The 23659-nt window shown below is 36.8% G+C and overlaps 1 protein-coding gene across 3 annotated transcripts; it reads right to left on the bottom strand.

Annotated features, from left to right (window-relative positions):
* Nucleotides 1-1405: 1405 nt before the first annotated feature.
* Nucleotides 1406-21292, bottom strand: LOC149789013 (uncharacterized). 3 transcript variants are annotated; one of them, XR_016424462.1, is made up of 6 exons: nt 21147-21292; nt 14398-15159; nt 13392-13607; nt 12638-12765; nt 11150-11249; nt 1406-6233 (listed from the first exon to the last, which is right to left on the bottom strand). XR_016424462.1 is itself a non-coding variant. In XM_089975825.1 (5 exons), the coding sequence occupies exons 2-5, from the start codon at nt 14408-14410 to the stop codon at nt 5880-5882; spliced, it is 711 nt and encodes a 236-aa protein (XP_089831951.1). In that variant the 5' UTR covers nt 14411-15159; nt 21147-21292; the 3' UTR covers nt 1406-5879. The 3 variants fall into 3 exon arrangements, 1 of the variants encoding a protein (XP_089831951.1); XR_016424463.1 differs by lacking the exon at nt 12638-12765; XM_089975825.1 differs by lacking the exon at nt 11150-11249.
* Nucleotides 21293-23659: the final 2367 nt, after the last annotated feature.

Here is a 23659-nt window from a genome sequence, read left to right as displayed (position 1 = left end):
AGAAAGAAGATAAATGTGGTCATTATAATCGTGACCAACCATCTCAGTTTTAAACTCGAACCCCATCTGAATGAAAATAACATATGATATCCTGATGCAACAACGATTACTACGCGAATGTGTAAAAATCTAATACACAAGTTCTAATCTCAAGTCTATTTTTTTCTACAAATTAAAAATATATGGGTGGGGGTGGGGAATTGATTTGGACTGTAGAGGGCCGCTAATAAGATTAGTATGGGAGACGCACATGATGCGTGGCTTAATTTGTCAACAAACAAAAACATTATTTTTCTTTTTGAAAGTGAAGATAGAGACACCACTAAATGTGCTCGATAACTGTATTCAATAAATGTTTCTATTAAAAATGAAGTTTTATCAAGGGGGTGATCTACGTTATTAACTGTTCACGGCATATACGTTTTCCTGTCAATATATTTTTTCAAAACATACTAGTCCAGGCGTTATTACACTTCATTCATTTAATTCGTTAATTAAGTATTTGATGTAGTGGGCTCTTTTCGTCGGGACATGATTAGGGATAACATTAAACTTTTATTAATTATCATGCGCTACACAGGCCAATTAACTGGTACATACTTAGGTATGCCAATATTTTTTTATACAAAGTATTCACCCAGGTAAATTATTTCATGATTCATCATATATACTCATTCATTCTTTTATAAATACTTTCTCCATTGCTCTATCTCGAATGTGAGTAATAGACCTAATGACAATATACAGTTTTTCTTCCACTATCAAAATGTCTTGGAATATTACTCATCGTGATACTCCCTCCCCAACCACATTGCCACCTAACCGATCCTCAACTATTTATCAAAGCAATTTTGTAATAAATAATACTACTATATTACTACTACTATTGCTGCTGCTACCACTACTACTACTATTACTACTACTATTAATAATAATAATAATAATAATAATAATACAGATTTGGCAAAGTATAATCATAATATTCAGAATATAATCCACATGTATTTCCACATATTGATGAGCAGTAATAACGTATTAGTAAAGACGTGTTTTATTTGAGAGAGAGATAGAGACAGACAGACAGATGATGAGAGAGATTTGTCATACCTGAAATGACCATAAACAGATTGAAAATGTGGCGTGTGGAGGAGTCAACAATAGCACATAGAACAAATCAAAGCAGTGATATACAAGTCTGAAAGATGACGATATTCTAATTCTATGAAAAGAAAATTTCAAGAAGTTGCAAATTTTAAAATTAACTAATATTCGAATTAATTTAAAAACATAAATCGTTCCAAAAAGTAAAATGGTGTTTCACGATGCCGTTGCATGACAAAAGAATCAATATCATTATGCAAAATATTTTATTGACATTAGAATACACAAAATACATCCAGAAAAAGGAAGTTGCAATGTGTCACATATTCACACATGCATGACATCCATAGCGCCTGACCACATGTGTAAAAGACAGATGAATGAGGTAAATTTTGTGCTTTTATCATTTATGAAGCAACATTATAGGATCATAAATATGACTTAAAGTTCAACAATGTATTTATTTATTTATCCAACTTTTGTTCAAGTTTCACTGTTTCAGTATCAATATCATTGTTGATAAGGATACATTCTTGCTTATGCATTTAATTTCTATTAATACCAGATTTCAAGAAAGCCTGGTAAATGTCTTTGCCTTAGCATTTCAAAGAACCATATTGATTAAGAGTATATGAGAGCATTGTTTCTTGACATGTTTGTAATACAATTTTGTTTCGATAATCAGAAATTCTTTAAATTTGTAGTTTCTAAATTGAAGTTCAAAGTCAAATATTGGGTATCACATTCCGCTTGCATTACCCTTATTTTTAAGTGTCCATCGATAATGTAAGGAATATTTGTTTGCTTTTATTTGTTTTCATGTCACATTTAACACATTTCTGATTTATGTTGCCGACGATATGAGAGTTAAGAGGCTTTCCCAAGGACCCACAGAGTCAGCGCACACAGACTGGCGTTGGCGGCTATATAAACCGCGACCACTGGATTAAGACCCCGATGTTCCAAGGCTAACTCTTAGTGAATCGCAAGGAGGATGAGGGACCAACAAGTAACACCCGTATAATTAACATATGACAATATATTGCTATAGAAGCGAGATCGTCTTCTGCTAAGTTTTAAGTAAATATGTTTTGGTTAGTTTGTGTATTATATGCTGCTAGCAAATACGCCTGCCGATAAACAGTATCATTATAATACATTATGATTGTAATATCAAAACCCAAATTAATATCGACCATCCTACTTGTTCGAAGATAAATAAAGAACGTACACCAGAACGTTCCATCCTTTTTAGACACATAACTTTTAATGTATATATTTCAACAATCATTTCTTACTGTAAGATTAGCAATTACCAGTTTTCCCGTTTCAAGTAACCGTTATTACACCATAGATATATATTATATATTATTATAGTTATAGCAGAAAATAAATAATGAATGCGAGTTAATCACACATTTCTTGCAAAATGGATACGATATTATTTTCGTGCTCACCATAAAGGAAATTGATCTAGCAATATTCAGGGTACTGTATTACCTTACACTGCCAGCATACACCGTCAATCAGATTTATTTCTATTTTTTCTTGAAGAATCTGAATTCGAGGAATTAATCAATGCCTGGGATGAGTAGTATGGCAAAATCAGTGGCCAGGCAAACGAAAAAACATAGCACAGAAGCATTTCAAGATGTACAGTTTTCTGGGTTATCATTTTATGATTTTATCTACTTGAATGCCAAATTCTCGAATGTTTTCCTCTTTGCATGAATATTATCCTTTTCTTTGTTTTCCGGTTGCTTTTATCATGAAGATTTAGTATGAATGTCAGATAAATATAGATGAAATTAGCATGTTACAATCAAATACATTTTCTTATCGATCGAACCGCTATCTTTAATGATAAGTATAGAAGTCGATATCCACTTTACCATATTAATTTGGTGACTAGTAGACAATGTATTTTTTATTTGCTCAGTATTATATAGTAAGTTTTGATATATTAAACTTTGATTTTATTGTTACAAATAATGAGTGATGATTAAAGGTTGATTTTGGAAATGTTCGTCATAAGTATGATTAATTTGAAATAACATAGAGGATGATGAATGGAGCAGTAGAAAACAGAAGAGAGAGGATGGAGATCAGTAACCATCCTTAAAAATGATATAAAATGACCTTGAAGGGAGGAAGCACAAAGTGCTGTACTAAACCATAGCAACAAAATTCAATCTAAATGAGACCATTCCAGGAAAATGGGACACTGAGAACTATATTGCAAAAGAGGAAGGATTAGTAGCAGGACTTTACGAATGTAAAGAATTGTAAAGAAACAAAATAACAGCTTCTCTCCATGAATAAAAATAAGTCAAATTAGTGTATAATTCACCTTAGAACGGCATGGTCCGTTGTTAAACCCGAATATCACAGCAGTAAGTAAACAGAGACCATAAAGAAACTATTCTATACATACGCGTTCATCGCATACAATGCTTTTATCATGAAACACAATTTTAAGACATATCATTGGTTTCTGAATTCTGTCCAACATGATAGTTATTAAACGTGGAAACTTCTGATACACAAAAACACTACATGACACTTAAAAAACGGGGACAGTATCATGCACACAGATATGACATATAATAAGCAAAAGGGGGACTTTTTCATACACACAAAGATGATGTAGTACTTAAAAGTGGGGATATTTTCATACACACAACTACGATATGATACAGCTAGCTATAATAATAATGACATTTTTATATTAATATACAAAACAGTTTCCGGCTAAAGTTGTGCATTTTGTCAACATATTTTAGGCGTTCTTCATATTAGTGAGATGTTATTATGCATTTGTTTATTAAAGATGTGCACTCCATTTGGAATGCAAATTTGAACTCACAAAGCTTCAAATTTTGTGTTATTATGTTGCTAATTGTAGTTCATAATAGTATAAGTGTCCATAAAATTATTTTTACTGAACATCCGTCAGGCAGATTTTGGATTATTCACTTTTAACATAAACATATTTTCTTTCATTTGCCACACTTTTAATGAATAGGTTTCTTCAAAATCGGGTACATACAAATTTCCCTACGTATAAATTAAATTTAATACAAACATTCTAGATACATTTCAGTTTAGCTTGTTGATATAGAAGGTAATAATGTACACGAGCGTGGATTACTGCAATATTTGGATCATTTTCCTAGCTATTTGGAATCGTGATTCATAATCCATAATTATGGAATGTCCTCGATTTGACAGTCTAGATTCTGACACTGTGTTTATTTTGTGTTAGTATTATAACAGTAAAAATCGAGATAAATATATACGCTTGGAAATTGCCTCCCTGCACAGAATATCGTTAAGATGGTAAATTTCCCATGTCACCATTTTCTATGATCAATGAGAAAGAGTGTGTGCCGAAATGTTAATAGTTAAATTGGTCAAACTAAAACAGCCACTACTATTACTGTTTCCATTTTTTAATATTCTTGACCTGTTAATAATATTATAATACTAATGTTACTACTACTGTAAAAGACCAGTTAGTTACCTGGTAGGATGACGTCGCCACACCCTAAAACTGTCTCAAATATAAAGAAACATAAAAATAAAATACAATTAGCAAGGTGCCATGCACGGCAGAAAACTATGCACAAAATAAATTTAGATTAGAATGAAATTAAATGAAATAACATATTTTAATATGGATACACATTGACAATGGCGAAATTGAAACAGCAAGTATATAGCTAATGATTTATATATATATGTGTATGGGTGTCTTTAGTGTATTATATTTTAATATAATATATATGAATGTATAATTTAATAACCATATATGTGCATGAGAAATGTGTTTAATTACATCAAGGTGACAAACATCATGTCATTTCATGAAATCAGTGAACTGTAAGCTAAACCTGTACTAAATATGACAAAATGTTAACAATCTAATGTTAATTCAAGATAAAACTTTGAAAATTAATTAACAGCACGAAAACACACAAATGATGGCGTTTATTTTAATCTGAACAAGGTTTTCAAATTAGAATCAATAAAAACATGTTTAAGCAGGCATGTGTAACTTCATGCAGAGCTCGGACTGGAAAAGCAATTTTGAAAGCTACATCTCATGATATAACTAAGTGGATAAAACCAGGCCCTACGTTGCACACTATACCGACAAAATTATTCATTCAGAATTTTATTTCACTGAACTTGAAAAACAGCTGGAAAAATGGAAAAGAGACTGACCTATCGTAAGTTATACACAAATTGAAGCATAACAAAACAAAAGGTAACAGCAGAGGTAAAAACACAGAAACTTGCATAGTATATTAAAGAAGGAATAGTTGCATTGCAAACAAGAGCAAGTATACTAGGTAGATCAGTTAATGCAACATAAAATATCTAACAAAAGTAGAATCTGGATGGGCATAATAACGTTTCACTGAGGCAATAACACATAATGCAAAGACCCTATGAATTTACACACACAAGAAATGCAACTCAACTTAAGAAGAAATTATATACAGAAATATGCAGTTTATGTGACACAGCTGAGTGGTTATGATTATTTTTTAGCACCAAAGTATCACTTACAGTTCATTGTATGGACATAACGTTAGCGATTAAAATTTCCACTACCTGATAATCACAACACATAGACCCATCCAATTTCCACGAATTATGCTTTTGAAATTTCAGGATAAAAATATTTTATGTTCAAGTATTGTCACGTCGGAGATATTTAGAAAGTGAGGACAGATGCTTTCAAGAGATCTAAGAAACACAGATTAATGTTATTAATCTGTAGGTATTCCACGCCATTGAAAGTAGATTTGTGTGACCTTTGTTTTTACTTTTTTAGTAATTTTAACCGGCAATGAAGGTCTCTGATTATAGCGCATTGTAGATTGTGCAGTGGAAGTGAATATTCCGTCATCTATTGTAACAATTTCTTCCTCTTGTATAAATACGTTCTGAGTGGTTTCGTCAGCCGGTTTTGTTGGAGATGCACTACGTACGGGTGGTGGCATTGTCAATGGACAAGCACTTGATCCATGTTGTCCGACGTCGATGGAGAAAACATGATTGTCATGCATGTGAGTTTCAGTGGTTCTTGATAGATTTGATCCAGAACTATACAACGGGTTATGCTGGAAAAGAATAATTTTATGAATAATTTTCAAGACAGCAAAACTGCAACAGTCTCTCTTACGACGTCCTGTCACAGAAGAAACAATAATAAAAATAAGATGAGGAGAACACATTTTCATTTTTTCTTATTTCATTGTATTCTCTTAGAATCCCTGACATACTTATTATATGGATAGTATTTGCGACGACGGAATACTTGTATTAGTATTACAAGACTGAGTTAAGACCACCAACTGCACCATCTATCGCGTGATCTCCGCGTGTTATTGGCGAAAAGCATGTATAATCTAATACAATACTAGAGATTTCCCCAAATGTTCGCTTTTAAAAATTTAGATGGAGAATGGCCCCATCAAGGTCGGCTCAGCATGACTACAGTCCAGTCCCCACACCAGACAGGAACTGTCACTCATGATTAATAGGTGCCAGCATCAGAGGATGGTATTAAATTGTGTCATTTAGAACTACTGAGATACATTAAACATAATACAAAAGCATCATTTATGCATTGTCCCACATGCATATTTAATTCCTGTTCAATACTATTTATTAGTAAATTCTGTGTAAATCACTGAAATTTAGTTTTCTTAGAAAGAAATGTACAGTTAGCATAAACGTATAAGGCCAGGTCGTGCCCGTGTAAACGAGGCGGTTAGGACTGAGTCTGGCTTTGGTGGAGTGTATCGCCGGAAGATTATCTAGCTCTAGTTTGTCGCCGTTTGTTTCCTTGACCCTCAGAACGGGCCACAGCTAAATTAATGTGGTTTAGCAGACGTTCTATGGATGTCTTCTTTTTGCTCTGGTCAAACTCTAAATCTCAGTGAAATTTTAGTAACTCTATTGTGATGCGTGGTGAAGAACTGGATGTTTCAGTGGTGATTTACGTAGGTTAGGTTCCAGCTTCGTACATCCTGTTTAATAGCCAAACAGCTTGTTTACCATACCGTGCTAGTAGGTGTACAGCCATCCCAGTCATAATGATGTTGATGTTAATGTAGATAATCCAGGGTAGATAGTTTAGAAGGGTCATATTCCAGACATATGGGATTAGTGACCGGCCCGGATAGGTTTCTCACCCTTGAGATGTCGACACGAATTCCTCATTCAACAAGGAGATGCATGTAGGTGTCTGATAGCAGTTCTAGCAGTGCTCCTGTGGTTGAAAGTAGGGGGTCGCAATTCATCCTAGGGATGCTAACGTATTGTTGAGTGTAGATCCAATAAGTCTTCATAGAGATGACACGGAAGGTTTCAAAAATATCGGCCGGAAGGAGCGCATCTATCGTAAAATATGGGTCGTCACAGTCTCCAAGCCAAAGGCATTCCAAACTTTCTGTGCGGGCTTATTGTCTTCCAAAGATATGCCCGTAAAGTTAATGACATCTTTGAAGGCTTAGCTGTGTCTCTTTATAATGACACACCCATCCATATACTCCGATGGATAGACTCCTTTGGCGGTCAGAAATTGGACATCGTGTTCGATATATCGACTGGTGGTCCGAAAGGCATCCTGCCGGCAGAGACATTGATGTCTGCATTTGGGGTTATTCCTAGAGCAGATGGCCATCTCCGTTTTTAAGGATTGTTGAAGATATGGGGTTTTGGTTTTTTCCTAGGCTTAGTCTCAGCTGGAGGTTACATGTATTCTCGACATCTTCTATGTATCGGCCAGTGATGGGTTAGCTGTCTCTTTCACTGTCAGCAACTAGCTGCTTTTGTTGGATGTGAACGACCATGTTGGCTTCAAAGGCGTTGATGTTGACATTTGTCATCACCAAATGGCGAGATTATGCTAATTCCTATCGGAGATATAACATCTTTTCCTCGAAGGCTGTACTCACTATCCTTTGTATATCAAGAGAGGTTGATTTTACTGTTATAACACTTAGTGGTGTAGCAGAAGCCTATGAGGTAGGTGAGTCAGCTCCTTTCTATTTCATTGGCACGTTAAGGGACTCGAGGCCAGAGTAAATAATGTAATGAGTTTAACGTACATCTTGTTCTTTCTTGGCTCTGTTAGGAATATCGTCCGCAGCATTTATTCTATGCCCACCAGTCTTTAAAGTGGGTCTCAAGAATGTCAGGTCTGGATAAGACAAGGCGACATTGGCAGGAACATGCTATTTTTCCCCATTGTTATTGCTGATATACTCTATCCGAGATCTGTATGAAGTACTGCTTGTCGTTTTAAGACAGCATCATCAGCTTGGCGGTTTCTTTCCGAGTATCATCCGCAGTGCGAATGGGTAAAAAGCGTGGTCCCTTCATCAAACCCTTACGCTATTCAAGATACTTATTGTAATTGCTGGTACTTAAGGTATAGATACGGGGAGGGGGGGGGGGGTAAACAGCGGATATAATATCCCATACGAAACATTGGGCTTCGTGGTTTTCTACGATAATGACTACTATTTTGGGAATCAACTGGGGCGTGGTTATATGTTACTTGCCTGAAAATGGTCGGAACTGAGATTTGTAGAAAGTTACTTCTTTGCGTTTGACAAGTGTATACGTTTCCAATCGCACCTCGATCTTTGATACGGCATTAAGAATCAGCTCATCGCCGACATCGGCCAACAGCGTCATTTCTGTTTGGCTGGCTGATAAGTAGACCAGCATGGACAAAGCTTCCTCTTCTTTTTTAATAGATTTTAAATGAGCCTTTACGCGTTGGTTAACTTTGACTCTATTCTTTCCAATCTCTTGTGTTATAATGTTATAATGTTAATCAGTCCAGGGACCTTGGCCCTGAGTAACATAGAGAGGTCTACTTCTAGGGGTGACTTTTGTGGTATCAAAGATCGACGAAGAGGATTTTATCCTTTTCGGAAAGACCATCTTTTTGTATGATGGTGGAAAGAGGGTGTCGTCGATCAGGGACTAGGGAGGAGCTTTGCTTCCTTGGAGGCCTTATGCCTGGCCCGATTGTTTGGCTGCTTCGGATAGCCTCTGGGAAGGTTATCGGCTTTGAGCCAGTATGTGTTACTGTAACATGGTTTGCTTTCTTTGTCTAGTTACTGGAGTTGTTGGCTGTCTTTAAACTGTTATGGATGACTGTTTCGGAGTCGATGTAGGCTTTAGTCGCCCTGGGGCTGGCTGCGAATAGCTGCCTCACTCCGGTTACTAGTGTTGCCTCCAGCATATCATATTCACGTTCGTTGATTTTTCTCTCCCTTAACATAGCGTTCATACACCCAATGTTTGACATGACTAGGCAGACTGTGGTATCCTATTGTGCACCACCAATCTCTAAATGAAAAATCGTATCTGGTTGCTGTTGCAGCATATCATCATATTCACGTTCGGTGCTTTGTCCCCATCATAACATAGCGTTCATACGTCCAATGTTTGACATGACTAAGCAGACTGTGGTATCCTATTGTCCACTACCAATCTCTAAATGGAAAATTGTCCCTGGCTGCTGTTGGTTGCTGATCGGGTAAAATGGCTTATATTGTGGCGGCAATATATGCTATTTTACGTAGCCTTTCTCTCAACAGTCGAACGGTCCGTCATGCGGAGATATGCTCTTGTTTCAGAGAAGCTCTAATAGGGGCGTAGGCTGCTTTGCACGTGAGATGGGACTTGTCTCCAGGTATATCCTTTCTTTATGTGCATATTTAGAACGCTGTATATTGGTAAATATGGGTTGAATTACCATCCCACATCCCACAGTCGCATATTTAACTAATAATTAAATGCACGTTTGATTAAGTACTAATACTTTCTAATCATAGTACAGAAAGAGTAAAATTTATCTGGGAAAAATAGTTAGAGAGCGAGTAAGAGAGAAATATTGGTGTCATAATTCAATACAATTGCTGATGTGTTCCATATCACAGACATAATGGTTATTACCCTTATACTTGTCAAGTATGTTAGTCCTTGAAATACATAGGAGAAAACTTAAGATATTCTCTCATTTATCGTATTTGATAATGAATGTTGTAGAAAGCTTGTTTTTTTACATATTAAAGTTTGCAAATAATTCATAACAAAAGGTACATATCAATTATAACTTCATAAGCTTCCATCCATGACTGAATATTTTTCAAACTCAGTTTTCTAGGCTATATACTTTTTAAACGTTTGCTAATATTTTTTCTTAAACGTTTCCAAGTTTAGTCATTAATGCGAATATCTAATTTAATAATGTACTTCTTTCCTAAATGTATGATCAAATTTAAACTTCTCATCAAAATTTGTGTGCTTAGTAATTCATAATATAAATTTTGTTAACTACAGCATAATCATGGAGCTAAAACAATTAGATTCCTCTCTTTCTCTAGAAATAGAACACAACTTCTCTTGTGTATTTCTCACTAAAGAACATTTATAGGTATAGTTTTATGGACATATTCGGCTGAAACCATTTAAGATAATTATCCATTGTACCCTTATTTAACAATATATACTTGTTTGAGGTAAAATCACTCATCTAAGTTAAGACTTCGCCTAAAATTATTAGTTTTTAGATAAAACATACAATGTATCAATAATTTGACAATATTTCTTTTGTTGAGTGATTAATTGTGACAGAAATAAATTAGCTAGTCCATGTAAGTTAATATCTGAAGTTTGCATTTCTCGTGTTTTAAATATTCCTTAAAGCACCTATAGTTTCACATTTTTTTCCAAATGTATTCTGCATGGATAAATGGTTTTAAAAGAAACTCATACTAAATTGATTATTGCATTGGAAATCATCACTTATATTTACACCACGAGTGTACGGATGTTTATAGAAACTACTTAAATGATAATATATCAGCATTATAAAAGAAATCCGCTATCCGTGCAAGGATATCTCTTATTTGCATTCCATTCCCGGACTGAATATAACAAGAAGTGTAATACAATTTAAATTATTTATCTAATTGGAGTTTAAAATCTATCTGTATGGTATGGTACATACCATTGTCTTATGTACGATGTCGTTCTTATAACCATCCGAAACTGATTCGAGGTGAGGTTTATCTTCTTCAGGAAGTATTGTTGCATCTTCTTTCATCTGCCTAGTAAGGCATTAGATGTTTCAAATAAATAGAAAATCATACATCACTCACCAATTAAAAAAGTCGATTACAAATCATATATATTGTAAGAATGGGATCATACAACATAGATATTTATTCAAATGACGAACCTTTTCGCTTTGTTTTGATTGTTAAATTGCCAAAAGCTGTCTCTTTTCTTAAATCTTGTATAATACCTCACTTTTAGAACCCCTTTCATCCTTGCTTAAAATAAAAAGGTGTCATTTAACAATATATTAAAAGTATATTCTCCACAAATGTTCTTTTATTACCTTCGGAGCCTTGTCATATTATCCCCAAGTTACCTCTAGTCATCTAACTCTCGCATACCCATTATTCACCCTGAGCTTCAGAGTGTTCGGACGACTATTATGTCTTTCTTTGTGTTCTACTCGGATGCGACGGAAACGCCGAGGTCGTTCTAATTGTAACGTACGGCTCACTGCGGGTTCTCTCCCCTTACAGGAAGGAATAACGCTACTTCCACCACAAGTTGAAATCTGACATAAATTTAGGGGAAGTTTTTTATCAATGAAACCTTGATCTCGAAATAATTCAGCAAAACTAACGGATACATGTAACTCATACGCCAGCATTTCAAGCGCTGTACTAGTAAATTTCATCTTGCGATCTTTAAGCAAGCAAATCATCACTAAAATAATAAAAATCATGTTTCTAAACGAGTATGGCCACGTGGTGAACGGTTTTGGCAGGTAGTGGCGTTGGTTATGACATTAGCCTGGTTCACTTTGGGCTAGCATAACATTCCACAGGCAAACGTAACTGCTTAGTTCGAATATCTGATTATGACGTCTTTGGTGGTTTAACGTATGAGAAACAGGACGAAGTTTTCTGTTCAGGTTATGCCTTATCATCGCACGCAAGTAACACAAGATTTGTTGATCTACGTCTGTATTTCAGTCGGTCTGCCTTGAATCAGTAAATAAGTCAAAAGAGTTCTGAGAGAACGAAAACATATTTTGTCTCAAAAATTATCTTCATTTTTATAAGCGCGCAGACGTTGCTCGAATTTTTTTTTTAATAACTTAAAATTGTATCATATTTCAACAATATGATCTTATGAATTAAAGATCTTTCCGTATACACGTATGCATATGTGTATGACTAAAGGAATGCATGTGTATGTATGAATGTATTTTACACAAGAAAAACATGCAAAGTAAATACAAACTGTATAATTGTAATAAAACTATAAAGGAAATTAGCACAAAGATATGAACCATTGATTGTCTTTGGTATATGCGTTTACACGCATAACACGGGGGGGGGGGAGAAAGTAACCTTGTATTTCTAAAGCGGTTCCAAATTGCGCAAAGGATTAGAATTAGTATCACAGAAGCACCTACAACAATTAAAATCGACCATATGGGTTCCAAATTGTGGTTTCCTGCATTATGTGCGCCAGCTATATTGTTACTGGTACTGGATGGATACATGCTTGTACACATTAAGCGAAGTTCGATCATTCTGCTATCTACAACAAGAGGAAAATAAACATTAATGCAGAAACAGCTATAGAATTAGCTTCACTTAGACAATCAGCACACAAAGCAATGTCAGTCAATAAATCAATCAGTCGGTCAATCAATCAATCCATAATCAATCAATCAATCAATCAATTAATCAACTTAACCAACCAGCAAACCAATCAGTCAACAAATCAATGAACCAAAATTTAAAAGTCGATCAACCGATTAACTGATTCATCAATCGGTAAATATCAGATCAATATGTTAACAGATTGACATAATAATTGATTGTTTTTTCATTAGCTAAAACCACTATCATTAGTCAGACTGGAAGAAAAAAGATTAGTTCATGAGGTAGCAAGAAAATGGCCAATCGAATCAGAAACAAATTTTTAGCATTGTCTGTTGGAGAATAAACATGGCGTGCTTCCAGTCAACAAATCAAAATCTTCTAAAAAGAGGTGTAAGAGAAAGTTGTGCATGATCTCTAGAACAAAATGCTTTGATATTACACGAAGTTTGTTTGTCCCTGCACTTTAAAGTTTTTACACAAAGATCACAAGCCTTAAAATTTACATTTTGTATCTAAAAGAGTTTCGCACTAAGCGAAGTAATATGATTGAACCCCTACCTGATACATTACAGCGTTGCCATGGAAAGTTTAGATCACACATTTGAGGGCTACGAAAGGCACAGTTTAAAGAGGATGAATGTATCATCTGTAACGGACCGCAAGTTTTTCTAACCATCGTCTGGCTCGATTGGACACAATGGTAAAAGCTCTCGCAGCTACATAGATCAATGTGATATTCAGAGCAGCTTCTCAAATCCACTGGAAGGCATCCTTCTGGAGAAAAAAATAATGAAGATGTGTAATGTCCTTTTGTACGTTATTCGTCTCTCTTAGAATGTGATATTTGTGCAACAAGACTTCGAAAGAAAATGAACAAAAACAAACTATTCGTAGTGTTTCGTATGTCATGCGTGTTGCGTATCTGATTGAAGTTCCGTGTGAATAGTGTTTTCTCTTCCTTCAATTATTTCCAAATTATTATTATTATTATTATTATTATTATTATTATTCATAGCATATAAAATATTTGCATTTTCTTGAAAGTAAGTGTGTGTTATATGTATAATGTATTATTCCAAATTTTATGTTGTCCTATGTTAAGTTTAAAATCGCTAACTTGGATAATGGATATTTAACCTATACAAAGAGTTAAGGAAGGAATTGATGACGTAAAAGGCGCCGGTAGATCTGGGTCTATGCAGTGTAAGGACTAATCAATAGAACAAGCGACATAGACCTTGATCTGCTGTCGTCATCTGATGAAGGTCTATATTTCTTGCTAATGGATCCAATTTATACCCGAGATTATGCGGTAGTCTTACTCATACCTACAAGTTGCACGTCGCTCACAAGACAAATTGTACTAATGACGAATATTCTACTTAAAGTTATTTCCATTCACTCAATTTACTCAAACTTTAACACATAGGATTTGCCGACGAAATACTTCCCAGATTTCTCATTGGAAATTTACATGAATTTATTTTCTTCCATATTTTCTGTATATTTATTAGAAACTGAAACTAATTCAGTTAAAGAGAGTGACAGTGATCACATAGTCTACCTGTCCACAACATCTTCTTTTCTATATCACCTGTAAAGGAAAAACGTATATAATGAGAATCCAAATATTGCCTTTGCTTCTAAGATTCTAAAATAGCTATTGCATTCTGTAAATCAAAGGTACTTTAGATTATCTTTGATTCAGTATTAAAATATTAGCAAGAAAAAACGATTCTGCTGAATTTTCCGCGTTCATATCTGTGAAGTTCTATGTGACTCACTGTTATGCGTTGGGGTAGGGTGCTCCCAAATTTATTTGAATTACTGTGGAATTCCCACCCTGGCTCGTTTTTCTAGGAAGTGAAATTAGTGATAGAGAGAGGTAAAGCTCCGAGCCCTCAGTCAGCAATACCGACAATTAAATTATTAAGAACACAAAGGTGAAATTAAAAAGAATAACAATTTAATACAAATTAAACGATATTAAGTTCTCAACCAATCTGCTTCCTCTCGACCATGTGACAACCTATTTCATCACGTGATTATAGTGTGAGATGGCTTTCCCCTGTACTTGGGTTCTACTCATCTGTGTTTACTACGCCAATTGCTTTCCTCCTTCCAACGTTCTCCGATTCTTCCTGTCCTTTCCCCTTTTGTCTTCTTTTCTCCTCCTTCTTTCCTTGCTTTCTCTTTCTCCTTCAACGAGGCTTGTTCCCCGCCTACTTCTATTCTCTATTTCTCCTTCAACGAAGCTTGTTCTCCGCCTACTTCTATCCTGTCTCTCTGAGACTCGGGACTTGACTACTCTGTCCCCAAAAGCTTCCTATGAAAACACAAGGACGTTAGCATTTGTGTTAGCCATCTCGCTCACACTAAATCAACAATGAATCAATCATCAGATCAAGGTTATCTACATCTTTGGTCACGCATTCGTGCACATCGAAAAACACACACGTTCTTATAGAAACAACGTTGCAATAAGAGCGGTATCCTACTTATCATACAGAAATCACTAAATTGCGTCAACATCAATATATATATATATATATATATATATATATATATATATATATATATATATATTCTTAATCTCATTGTTCTCAACAATATCACAATAATCCGACGCATTTCTGTACTTTACACTCCCACAAGTGTACACAAATATTCAAATATTCATATTATTTAAATTTACACACTGCACCTATTTCCAAAGTTACAATTTAATTCAACAATTGCAAAATCTAGAATATCACATTAAAGAATACACTAGTTTACTACGAAGTAACTAAATAGCCTATTACAATATCAATTCTGACGAGCGAGCAATCTACATAATCATAGCTCATTTCTGAAGTACGCATGTAAATTAAACAATGGTAATTCTACGTACTAACGATTCTAGTAAGTAAATATACATACTGCACTTAATTACAATTACAATGCCGTAACATTCTGCAACAATCGAGCAAATAACTCACAGACCTTTACGGAGTGAGTATATTCTGCTTTACCAGTACTACGGCTTACAAATCACTAATTCGTTATCAGTCCGAATGACTTAAGTTCTGGTTCGAATTGATGGCCCCACCCTTCCTCAGTTCTGATTGGATATCGATTCTACCCCCAGTCGGTCCATATTAACAGATGAGCCTCAGGCCATCTGTCAAAGCGGAGAGATTTACAATAGCATTGAGGGTCCTTTGTTCTTAGAACAAAGCTTTCAACATCTACATGAGAGGTTTAACACCTAACGGAGCGGTTCTTATACAAACAAAAATCGCCATAACAGTGCAGGGTCGACATACTCATTGCGCTAACCCATTCCTTTGTTCCTGACTTACGTAATCGCGGGCAGGCAAGCGTGACAATCCCCCCACGCTTGAGAATAAAATCAGGATTTTATTCAACAAATTACTTGAAATGCAAATGCGCGTTACTGCGCGTAATAAAATAACAAAATTATAGCGACACTACACGCTGACTACGGACACGAATATACACACAACATACGGTTATCTACAAAGCGATCTATGACATTTCAGCGCTTCTACTCATGAAATCAGGGCCTACGTTCTCGGATCCTTTCACGTATCTAATCTGCAGCTGGTACTGCTGTAAGAACAGCGACCATCGCATCAAGCGTCCATTCGACAATTTCGCCTGCGCGAGATAGGCGAGAGGTTGGTGGTCAGTTTCCAACATGAACTTGCTTCCGTACAAGTACCGCTCGAACCGTGATATTCCGAACACGATTCAGAGGCATTCCCTCTCCGATACGGTGTAGTTCTTCTCGGCAGCAGACAGTTTCCGACTGCCGTACGCGACAAGAAAAAGCGTACCCTCGTGCTCTTTCAGTAGTACTGCTCCAAGTCCCGTGTCACATGTGTCAGTACGATGCACAAAGTCTTTGGACAGGTCTGGTAGACGGACAACCGCGTCGGATGTAAGCCTATCCTTTAGCGTTTGGAAAGCGTGCTCAAGGGAATCAGTCCAAATAACTTTACTCGGGGCCCGTTTCTTGGTTAGGTCAGACAACGGCCCCGCAATCGCACTGAAATTGGCCGCATACCTCCGGTAATACCCGGCCAATCTCAGGAATGACCTCACCTCAGTTTTTGTGGTGGACCGTGCGGCGTTTCGCAGCTGCTCCACCTTCGACTTCTCTGGGGACAGCGTGCCTTGGCTCAGGGTATGTCCCAAATAGTCCAATGTCCGGAACCCAAGGTGACATTTGGAAGGGCGAGCTGTCAATCCCGCCTGACGTAGCCGCTCCAAAACGTCAGCTAACAGAGTGAGGTGTTCACCCCACGTATCTGTGCCTAACAAGAGGTCATCCATGAAGTTGTGGACACCCCTATCGCGCAAGGGTTCCAACAGCTTCCGCATCATCCTAGTAAAGACGCTGAGCGCGTTCTGTACCCCGAACGGCATGACCAACCACTGGTAGGTCCCGTCGGGAGTAGCAAAAGTGAGCTTTGCCCTATCCTCCTCCCTTACCGGAATTTGCCAATAGCCCTTGGACAAAGCCAGCTTGGAGAAATATTTCGCTTTCGAGACAGAAGCGAAAATATGTTCCGGGTCAGGTAGCATTTCGACTTGAAATTCTGTCACCTGATTCAGCTTCCGGTAGTCGACACAAAACCGATAGGTGCCATCCTTCTTCTGCACTAGGACTACCGGAGAGCCGTACGGAGAGTCGGCGGGTTCGATTAGTCCCAGAGCAATCATCTGCTCAATCTCCTCCCTTACGACTTGTCGTTTTGCGTGGGGCAAGGGGTAGGGTTTCGGCTGAACTGGCCGGTCGTCCACCAGCTTTAACCCGAACTCGACAAGCGACGTTCTCCCGGGTATTTCCGTAAGCACATTGGAATACCCGGCCAGCAACGTCTCAATCTCTTCCCGCTGTACCGCAGTCAACATGGGGTCGCACTCCACGTCCGAGGGTGTCTCAGCCCTCGTTAACGGACAGCTCGGAACAGTGTTGGCACCTTCCGTATCGCCTTCGGCGTCCTCGGTGACTATCGTGGCGATAACAAAATCGCTGACGGTCTCTCTTTCCCGGTATCTCTTAAGGAGATTGGCATGGTACAATTTCTCCTTCGTTGGTAGCCGTAGGTTTGACCTCCGACCTTCTCGGTGACAACTATGGACCCCTCCAGGAAACTTGCAACTTGTTGTGTTCTTGGGGCAGCAGTAACAACACTTTGTCCCCTACTTCAAACTGGCGTGGTTTTGCGCGCTTGTTGTAATTCTTCGCCTGACGCGCCTTCGCTCGCTTGAGGTTCTCCTGTGCGAGGGAACAAACTTTCTCCAGTTTGTTGCGTAAGTCCGCGACGTACTGGTAGGTAGTGCGTACCTCCTCCACAGCGTGATCGTCCGTCCACAGTTGTCTCAGTACGGGGATTGGGCCACGTACGGTCCTCCCGTACAAGAGTTCAAAGGGAAAAAACCCTAAACTCTCTTGAGGTACTTCCCGATATGCGAAAAGCATTGCAGGAATGTATCTATCCCAATCTTTAGGGCGGCCTTCGCACAGCTTCTTGAGCGTGTTCTTCAATATCCCGTTAAACCGTTCGACCAGCCCGTTACATTGAGGGTGATACGGTGTAGTCGTAAGATGTTGAATCGACATCAGTCGGTTTACCTCTGCCATCACGCGACTCATGAATTGTGTCCATTGATCGGTCAGGATCTCGTCAGGCACTCCGACTCTTGACCAAATCCCAAACGGCACTTCCGCGACGGTTTCCGAATCAATATTACGCAGCGCGTCGGCCTCCGGATAGCGTGTAGCGTAATCTACGACCGTTAAGATATACCGATTTCCGTGCGACGATGCGGGTTTTATCGGTCCGATCAAGTCCATCGCGATGCGTCTAAACGGTTCATCGATAAGGGGTGTACTCACCAAGGGGACGGGTCGATGATCCGTTTTCGGTGTCATTCTCTGACACTTGTCACAGGAGAGACAGAACCGCTTAACGTCTCCCTGGACCCCTGGCCAGTAGAATTCTTTGACAAGACGGTCACGCGTCTTGGTAATTCCCAAGTACAGGGGAAAGCCATCTCACACTATAATCACGTGATGAAATAGATTGTCACATGGTCGAGAGGAAGCAGATTGGTTGAGAACTTAATATCGTTTAATTTGTATTAAATTGTGATTCTTTTGAATTTCACCATTGTGTTCTTAATAATTTAATTGTCGGTATTGCTGACTAGGGGCTCGGAGCTTTACCTCTCTCTATCACTAATTTTACTTCCTACAAAAACGAGCCAGGGTAGGAATTCCACAGTAATTCAAATAAATTTGGGAGCACCCCACCCCAACGCATAACAGTTAGTCACATAGAACTTCACAATATCACATAATATATTTCATCACTGGGACTGCAATAAATGATGTGTCTGTTTTGTAAAACGAATACCTTGACCGAGAATAACTTTGGCACCGCTCTGGTTCTGTGGACAAAAACGGTGAGCATAAAAGAAGGCTCATCAGCCTGCAAATCCCAATCCTCGTTTATCACTTCTGGAGTTACTTTTTTTCTTCTCGCACCGCCCGCGCCCACTTTTCTTTTGGAGCCTTTAAAGCGTTGAAAGTTTCATTTATGACTTTACAAAGGAGCAAACGTTTCTGTAGTTGTCGTATGAAAAACACGGATCGGCTGTGAAGAGAAGTTTGAGGATAAGAAATGGGAATCGGTGTGGGATGTGTTAAGTCTCTTTGCCTCCCTTTTCAGGGCCAACCAAAGATCTTCGTAACAAGAGATACCATTCAAAATCGTATCCGCTCTACGTGTCTTAAGTCTGAATGTTTATGCATGTTTATATGTCTGTTCACAAGCAGCTAAACTTTAAGTAGCCTTTCTAACCCTTATGCTGTGTGTCAGTATCGTTGAGGATATAGTGTATATATACATGTTACTAGTGTTGTTTGTGTGTGATATTGTGTGGTTTCATCCCCTCTTTTTTACAACCAATCCATTTGGTTGGATTGTATATGTCAATCATTAGATAGTAATTTGCTGAGTAGTGTGTGGTCTGTCTTGGATATTAATCAAAATATGGTGCTCTGGATAGTAATCAAACGTGGGTTCATAATGGTGATCGAAAAGTGGTGTGTTCAATAGAAGTCAAAGAGTGGGTGCTGGATAGTATTGAAACGTGAGTTATGGATAGAAGACTTTAAATGAATTTTGACGACAAAACGAGGCTAGACAACATCCATGCAAACCAGCTAAAAATAAATATTTATGCGGGAAGGCTTGAAAATCCGTGTTGTTAAAAATATAGACCAGTTGGTTAGTGCTTTAAAGGTCATGTACGGCCAGATTTTAGGAAGTAAAATGTTTTATAAATTCTTATATCTTAAAGGTATCAGTGGATGTCTTAACCGTAGAATAACAGTATAATTAAGATTGTAAATATCGACCACGAACTTTGATAGGCAAACGGAACCAGGTTTCACTAAGGACAGGTGGAGTTACCGTAATTTAGCAAGTGTTTTATACATGTGGCCACTAGAACGTATTCTATGCTTTATCTTTTCTTATTAATATTTATTCTTTGATATTCGTTGGTTTTATACAATAAATGCAGTTGCAGCTTTCATCACTAGCTTTATGAATAATCTGACATATAATGAAGGTAAAATGTATATGATTATAAGGTACCCAATAACTGTATATAGTGATTATGTGGCCTAATCGATTTGGTAATACTGAACTGTGGCCCACGTACAGATTTCAAAACAATAAAAATAAATTTATAAAAACGATATTGATTTGTACGAAATGCATTTCACTACGTGAATAGTAGAATGACTTTGACTAAGACTCGCTTTCTTCAGGTTTACTGGATTCGTATGAGGGTGAAGGGGTCAAGGCTCAACCACTAATAATTCGAGTATTCCTATGTTTCTCTGTAAAATTAAACTCTGCATGATAATGCACTAGTTTTTATTCTCCTCATCTTTATTCGGGCGACTAAAATACAGAGGATCCATCTCAAAAGCACCGGATAAAAATATTCTATGCGTAGGGCTTCTGCCCTTCCAAACTGTCCAAACCTCATCTACATTATTAAATCCACACTGTTCTCCATTTTTAATGGGTTTTTTTCTTGTGGCGATGAATTAAACCACATCATTATTATTTGGACCATAATGGAGTAATAACTTACTCTTCACTTATGCAACCAATAATTAAAAAATTAAATATGTCATAAACAACTAAGTATTATCCTACTGATCACAAAAATAGCCACAAGAGAGCGAGAGAGAGAGAGAGAGAGAGAGAGAGAGATTACCTTAGCGCAATGAAACTCAATCAGACTCAGCAGCATGTTCACTCTGTGAAAATAAACAGTTGTTCAATATTTGGTTGTCTATTCCTGGTATATTCCTGTACTTAGCGTAAAATGTTCGAAGACTCAGTGTTTATAATTTATATCAGCCGAATGTTGGGTTTTACTAGCATATTTATAATTAAGTCAGAGATAATTAATGGCTTTAGTAAAATGTTACAGAATAATTATAGGTCATGGGGGCCTTCATTTTTAGAGAGTGACGCATGCAAGGTGAAGGTGTTTGCATTTGAAATATGCACAGTGGAGAGAAGAAGAAAAAAAACTTAAAAACGTTATCGGCTCTTTTTTTAACAGTTTGCCTATGAAGTTCAGGACGTGAAAATGACCAAGCAGTTTTTTTAAAGGTGCACATCTGGAGTAAGACCAAGCTGTATATTCTATAACCCATATTACACCCATGAATCATACAACTAAATCAATGGAATTAAAAGTTCTTTGAAAAATGGCTAAAAATATACATGGTCGTTTTTAAATAAACATTATTACCAGTGGGAAAACCCTGGGAAATTCGTTTTCATTAAAATTCTAAACCTATGCAAAATAGGAAACTGTATTGCATGTGTAATCTTAACTATCTCCTGCTGACGAGTTGCTTTGTCATGACGGGTTGAATTTGAACAGCGTCTCTATCCTTGACTTAATAGAAAATACCGGTTTATCATATACTCTAAGTTAAAACTTACCACAGATATATTATCGAAAAACATTACTCTATGGACAACGTTTAAGATAACAACAATTAAAAAAAATATTTTTACTAAAGTTCATTCACATTTTGTTATTCACGCGCATCAATATATTGAGTGAATTAGATGACATCACAAATTAAACATGTTATAACGTCATAATATTATTACCCTCACCTTTCTAGACATATATACCACTTGACAAAAATGTATACGGAAAAATATTTTTCATTTACTTTTCATGTAAAATCCATAAACGAAGTTATAGGATATCATAATAAAACGTTACAAAATCCAAAGACATCAAACACGTTAATAGTAATCAGATATTTGAGGGCTCAGAGGCAAGTAAACAATATAGTACGATTTTCTTTACATCAACATTTCGGAGAAACTTGTTTGGTCTCTTCTTAGAGTTGGTGCACATAGTCATTCTGCCGACTCTTTAGTCACTTCATCATTGACCTTGAATCTAGGTCACTGACCTTTAAATCTAGTTTTGATAGCAACAGGGCTGGTCACCCAGGGCCATTGGCCCTCTAAAGTTTAAGACTCCTGAGCCGCCTAATTTCTGGAGGATTCCGGACAGCTTGGTTTTACCATTAACCTTTTTTCATTACCCTAGTTTCTGGTCCTCAAACTAACTGTTATGACAACAAAGCAAGAAACATTGCCCTTCAAAATAGTTGTAATAACAAACAAGGCCCTAGGTCACCTAGCCATATTTAAGGGGGTGGAGATGGTAATTGAGATACACAAGTGATAACATAGGTTACGAAAGACAATTTAACATTGCTCCGAACTTTTGACATTACTCACCTGGATCTAAACCTACTGACCAAAACAACGTATGAATAACCAAATATTAGTATTTCATTGTTTCATGTTTGCTTTAAAAACAGACAGCCGTTTTCAAGCTTTCACTACGAATGTCAATTTTTTTATCTAAGAACTTCTATTTTCCATGTAAATCAAAAGCAAATATTTCCTTTTCTTTGTTACAACAAGTTAAAGGCTGCTTTTTCTATTAAAATAATTCTCTTTCCTTTGGATTAAATGGTTTATACCTGCTATAGAGGTAAACGCTCTGCGATGATGCAGAACGTAATTCTAACAAACATGCACAATTTAACAATCAAACAATACCTATTCTGTTAAAAATTATGACTTCAAACTAGTAAAATTGGAAGTTTATACCAGAGTTGATTTTTTCACAGAATAACGAATTCGTCTTATCCGTGGAATTGACGAGATCAGATGTTTTAATTAATTGGTCCGATAATTATATTACTTATCAAGGACTCAAAAATATTGTTCTAAAGAGAGCTGTCAGTGAGGGGGGGGGGAGGAAGAGAGAGAGAGTTAGTTATTCTCAGGTTATTCAAATAAAATAAATCCAATTTTAGAAGTATCAGCTTATGTTTGCGGAGACTTTATATTTCAGTGACAAGCAATTTCAGACGCGGAAGCGAAATGCACCTCCGCATAAAAAGATCTATCGTACTATGTTTATGTTCACTCCAGTTTCATTGGATGTATATTGCTCATATATATATATATATATATATATATATATATATATATATATATATATATATATATATATATATATATATATATATATATATTCTTCATGACTACAAATGTTAACCAATGTATTTTGTCTCATTGTCGCTCGTAGATGCTAATATTTATTTCACTCACTTGTGGTACACTGCATATTCTTTCAAGGGATAACGCATGCACATTTGTACATTGCTTGCGTGT

The sequence above is a fragment of the Sinohyriopsis cumingii genome, chromosome 11, assembly GCF_028554795.1.
Source record: "Sinohyriopsis cumingii isolate HCF-2022 chromosome 11, ASM2855479v2, whole genome shotgun sequence".
NCBI classification, from domain to species: domain Eukaryota; kingdom Metazoa; phylum Mollusca; class Bivalvia; order Unionida; family Unionidae; genus Sinohyriopsis; species Sinohyriopsis cumingii.
The sequence above is the reverse complement of the archived record's forward strand: the minus strand, read 5'-3'. Positions and strand labels throughout refer to the sequence as shown.

Bases quoted from the DNA above. Each gene is read 5' to 3' on its own strand.
- LOC149789013 (XM_089975825.1), bottom strand. The intron at 12,766-13,391 runs GTAGGGGTTCAA...CTCTTGTTGTAG, and splicing joins GCAACGCTGTAATGTATCAG to ATAGCAGAATGATCGAACTT. The intron at 6,234-12,637 runs GTAGGTGCTTCT...ATTCTTTTCCAG, and splicing joins TATGGTCGATTTTAATTGTT to CATAACCCGTTGTATAGTTC.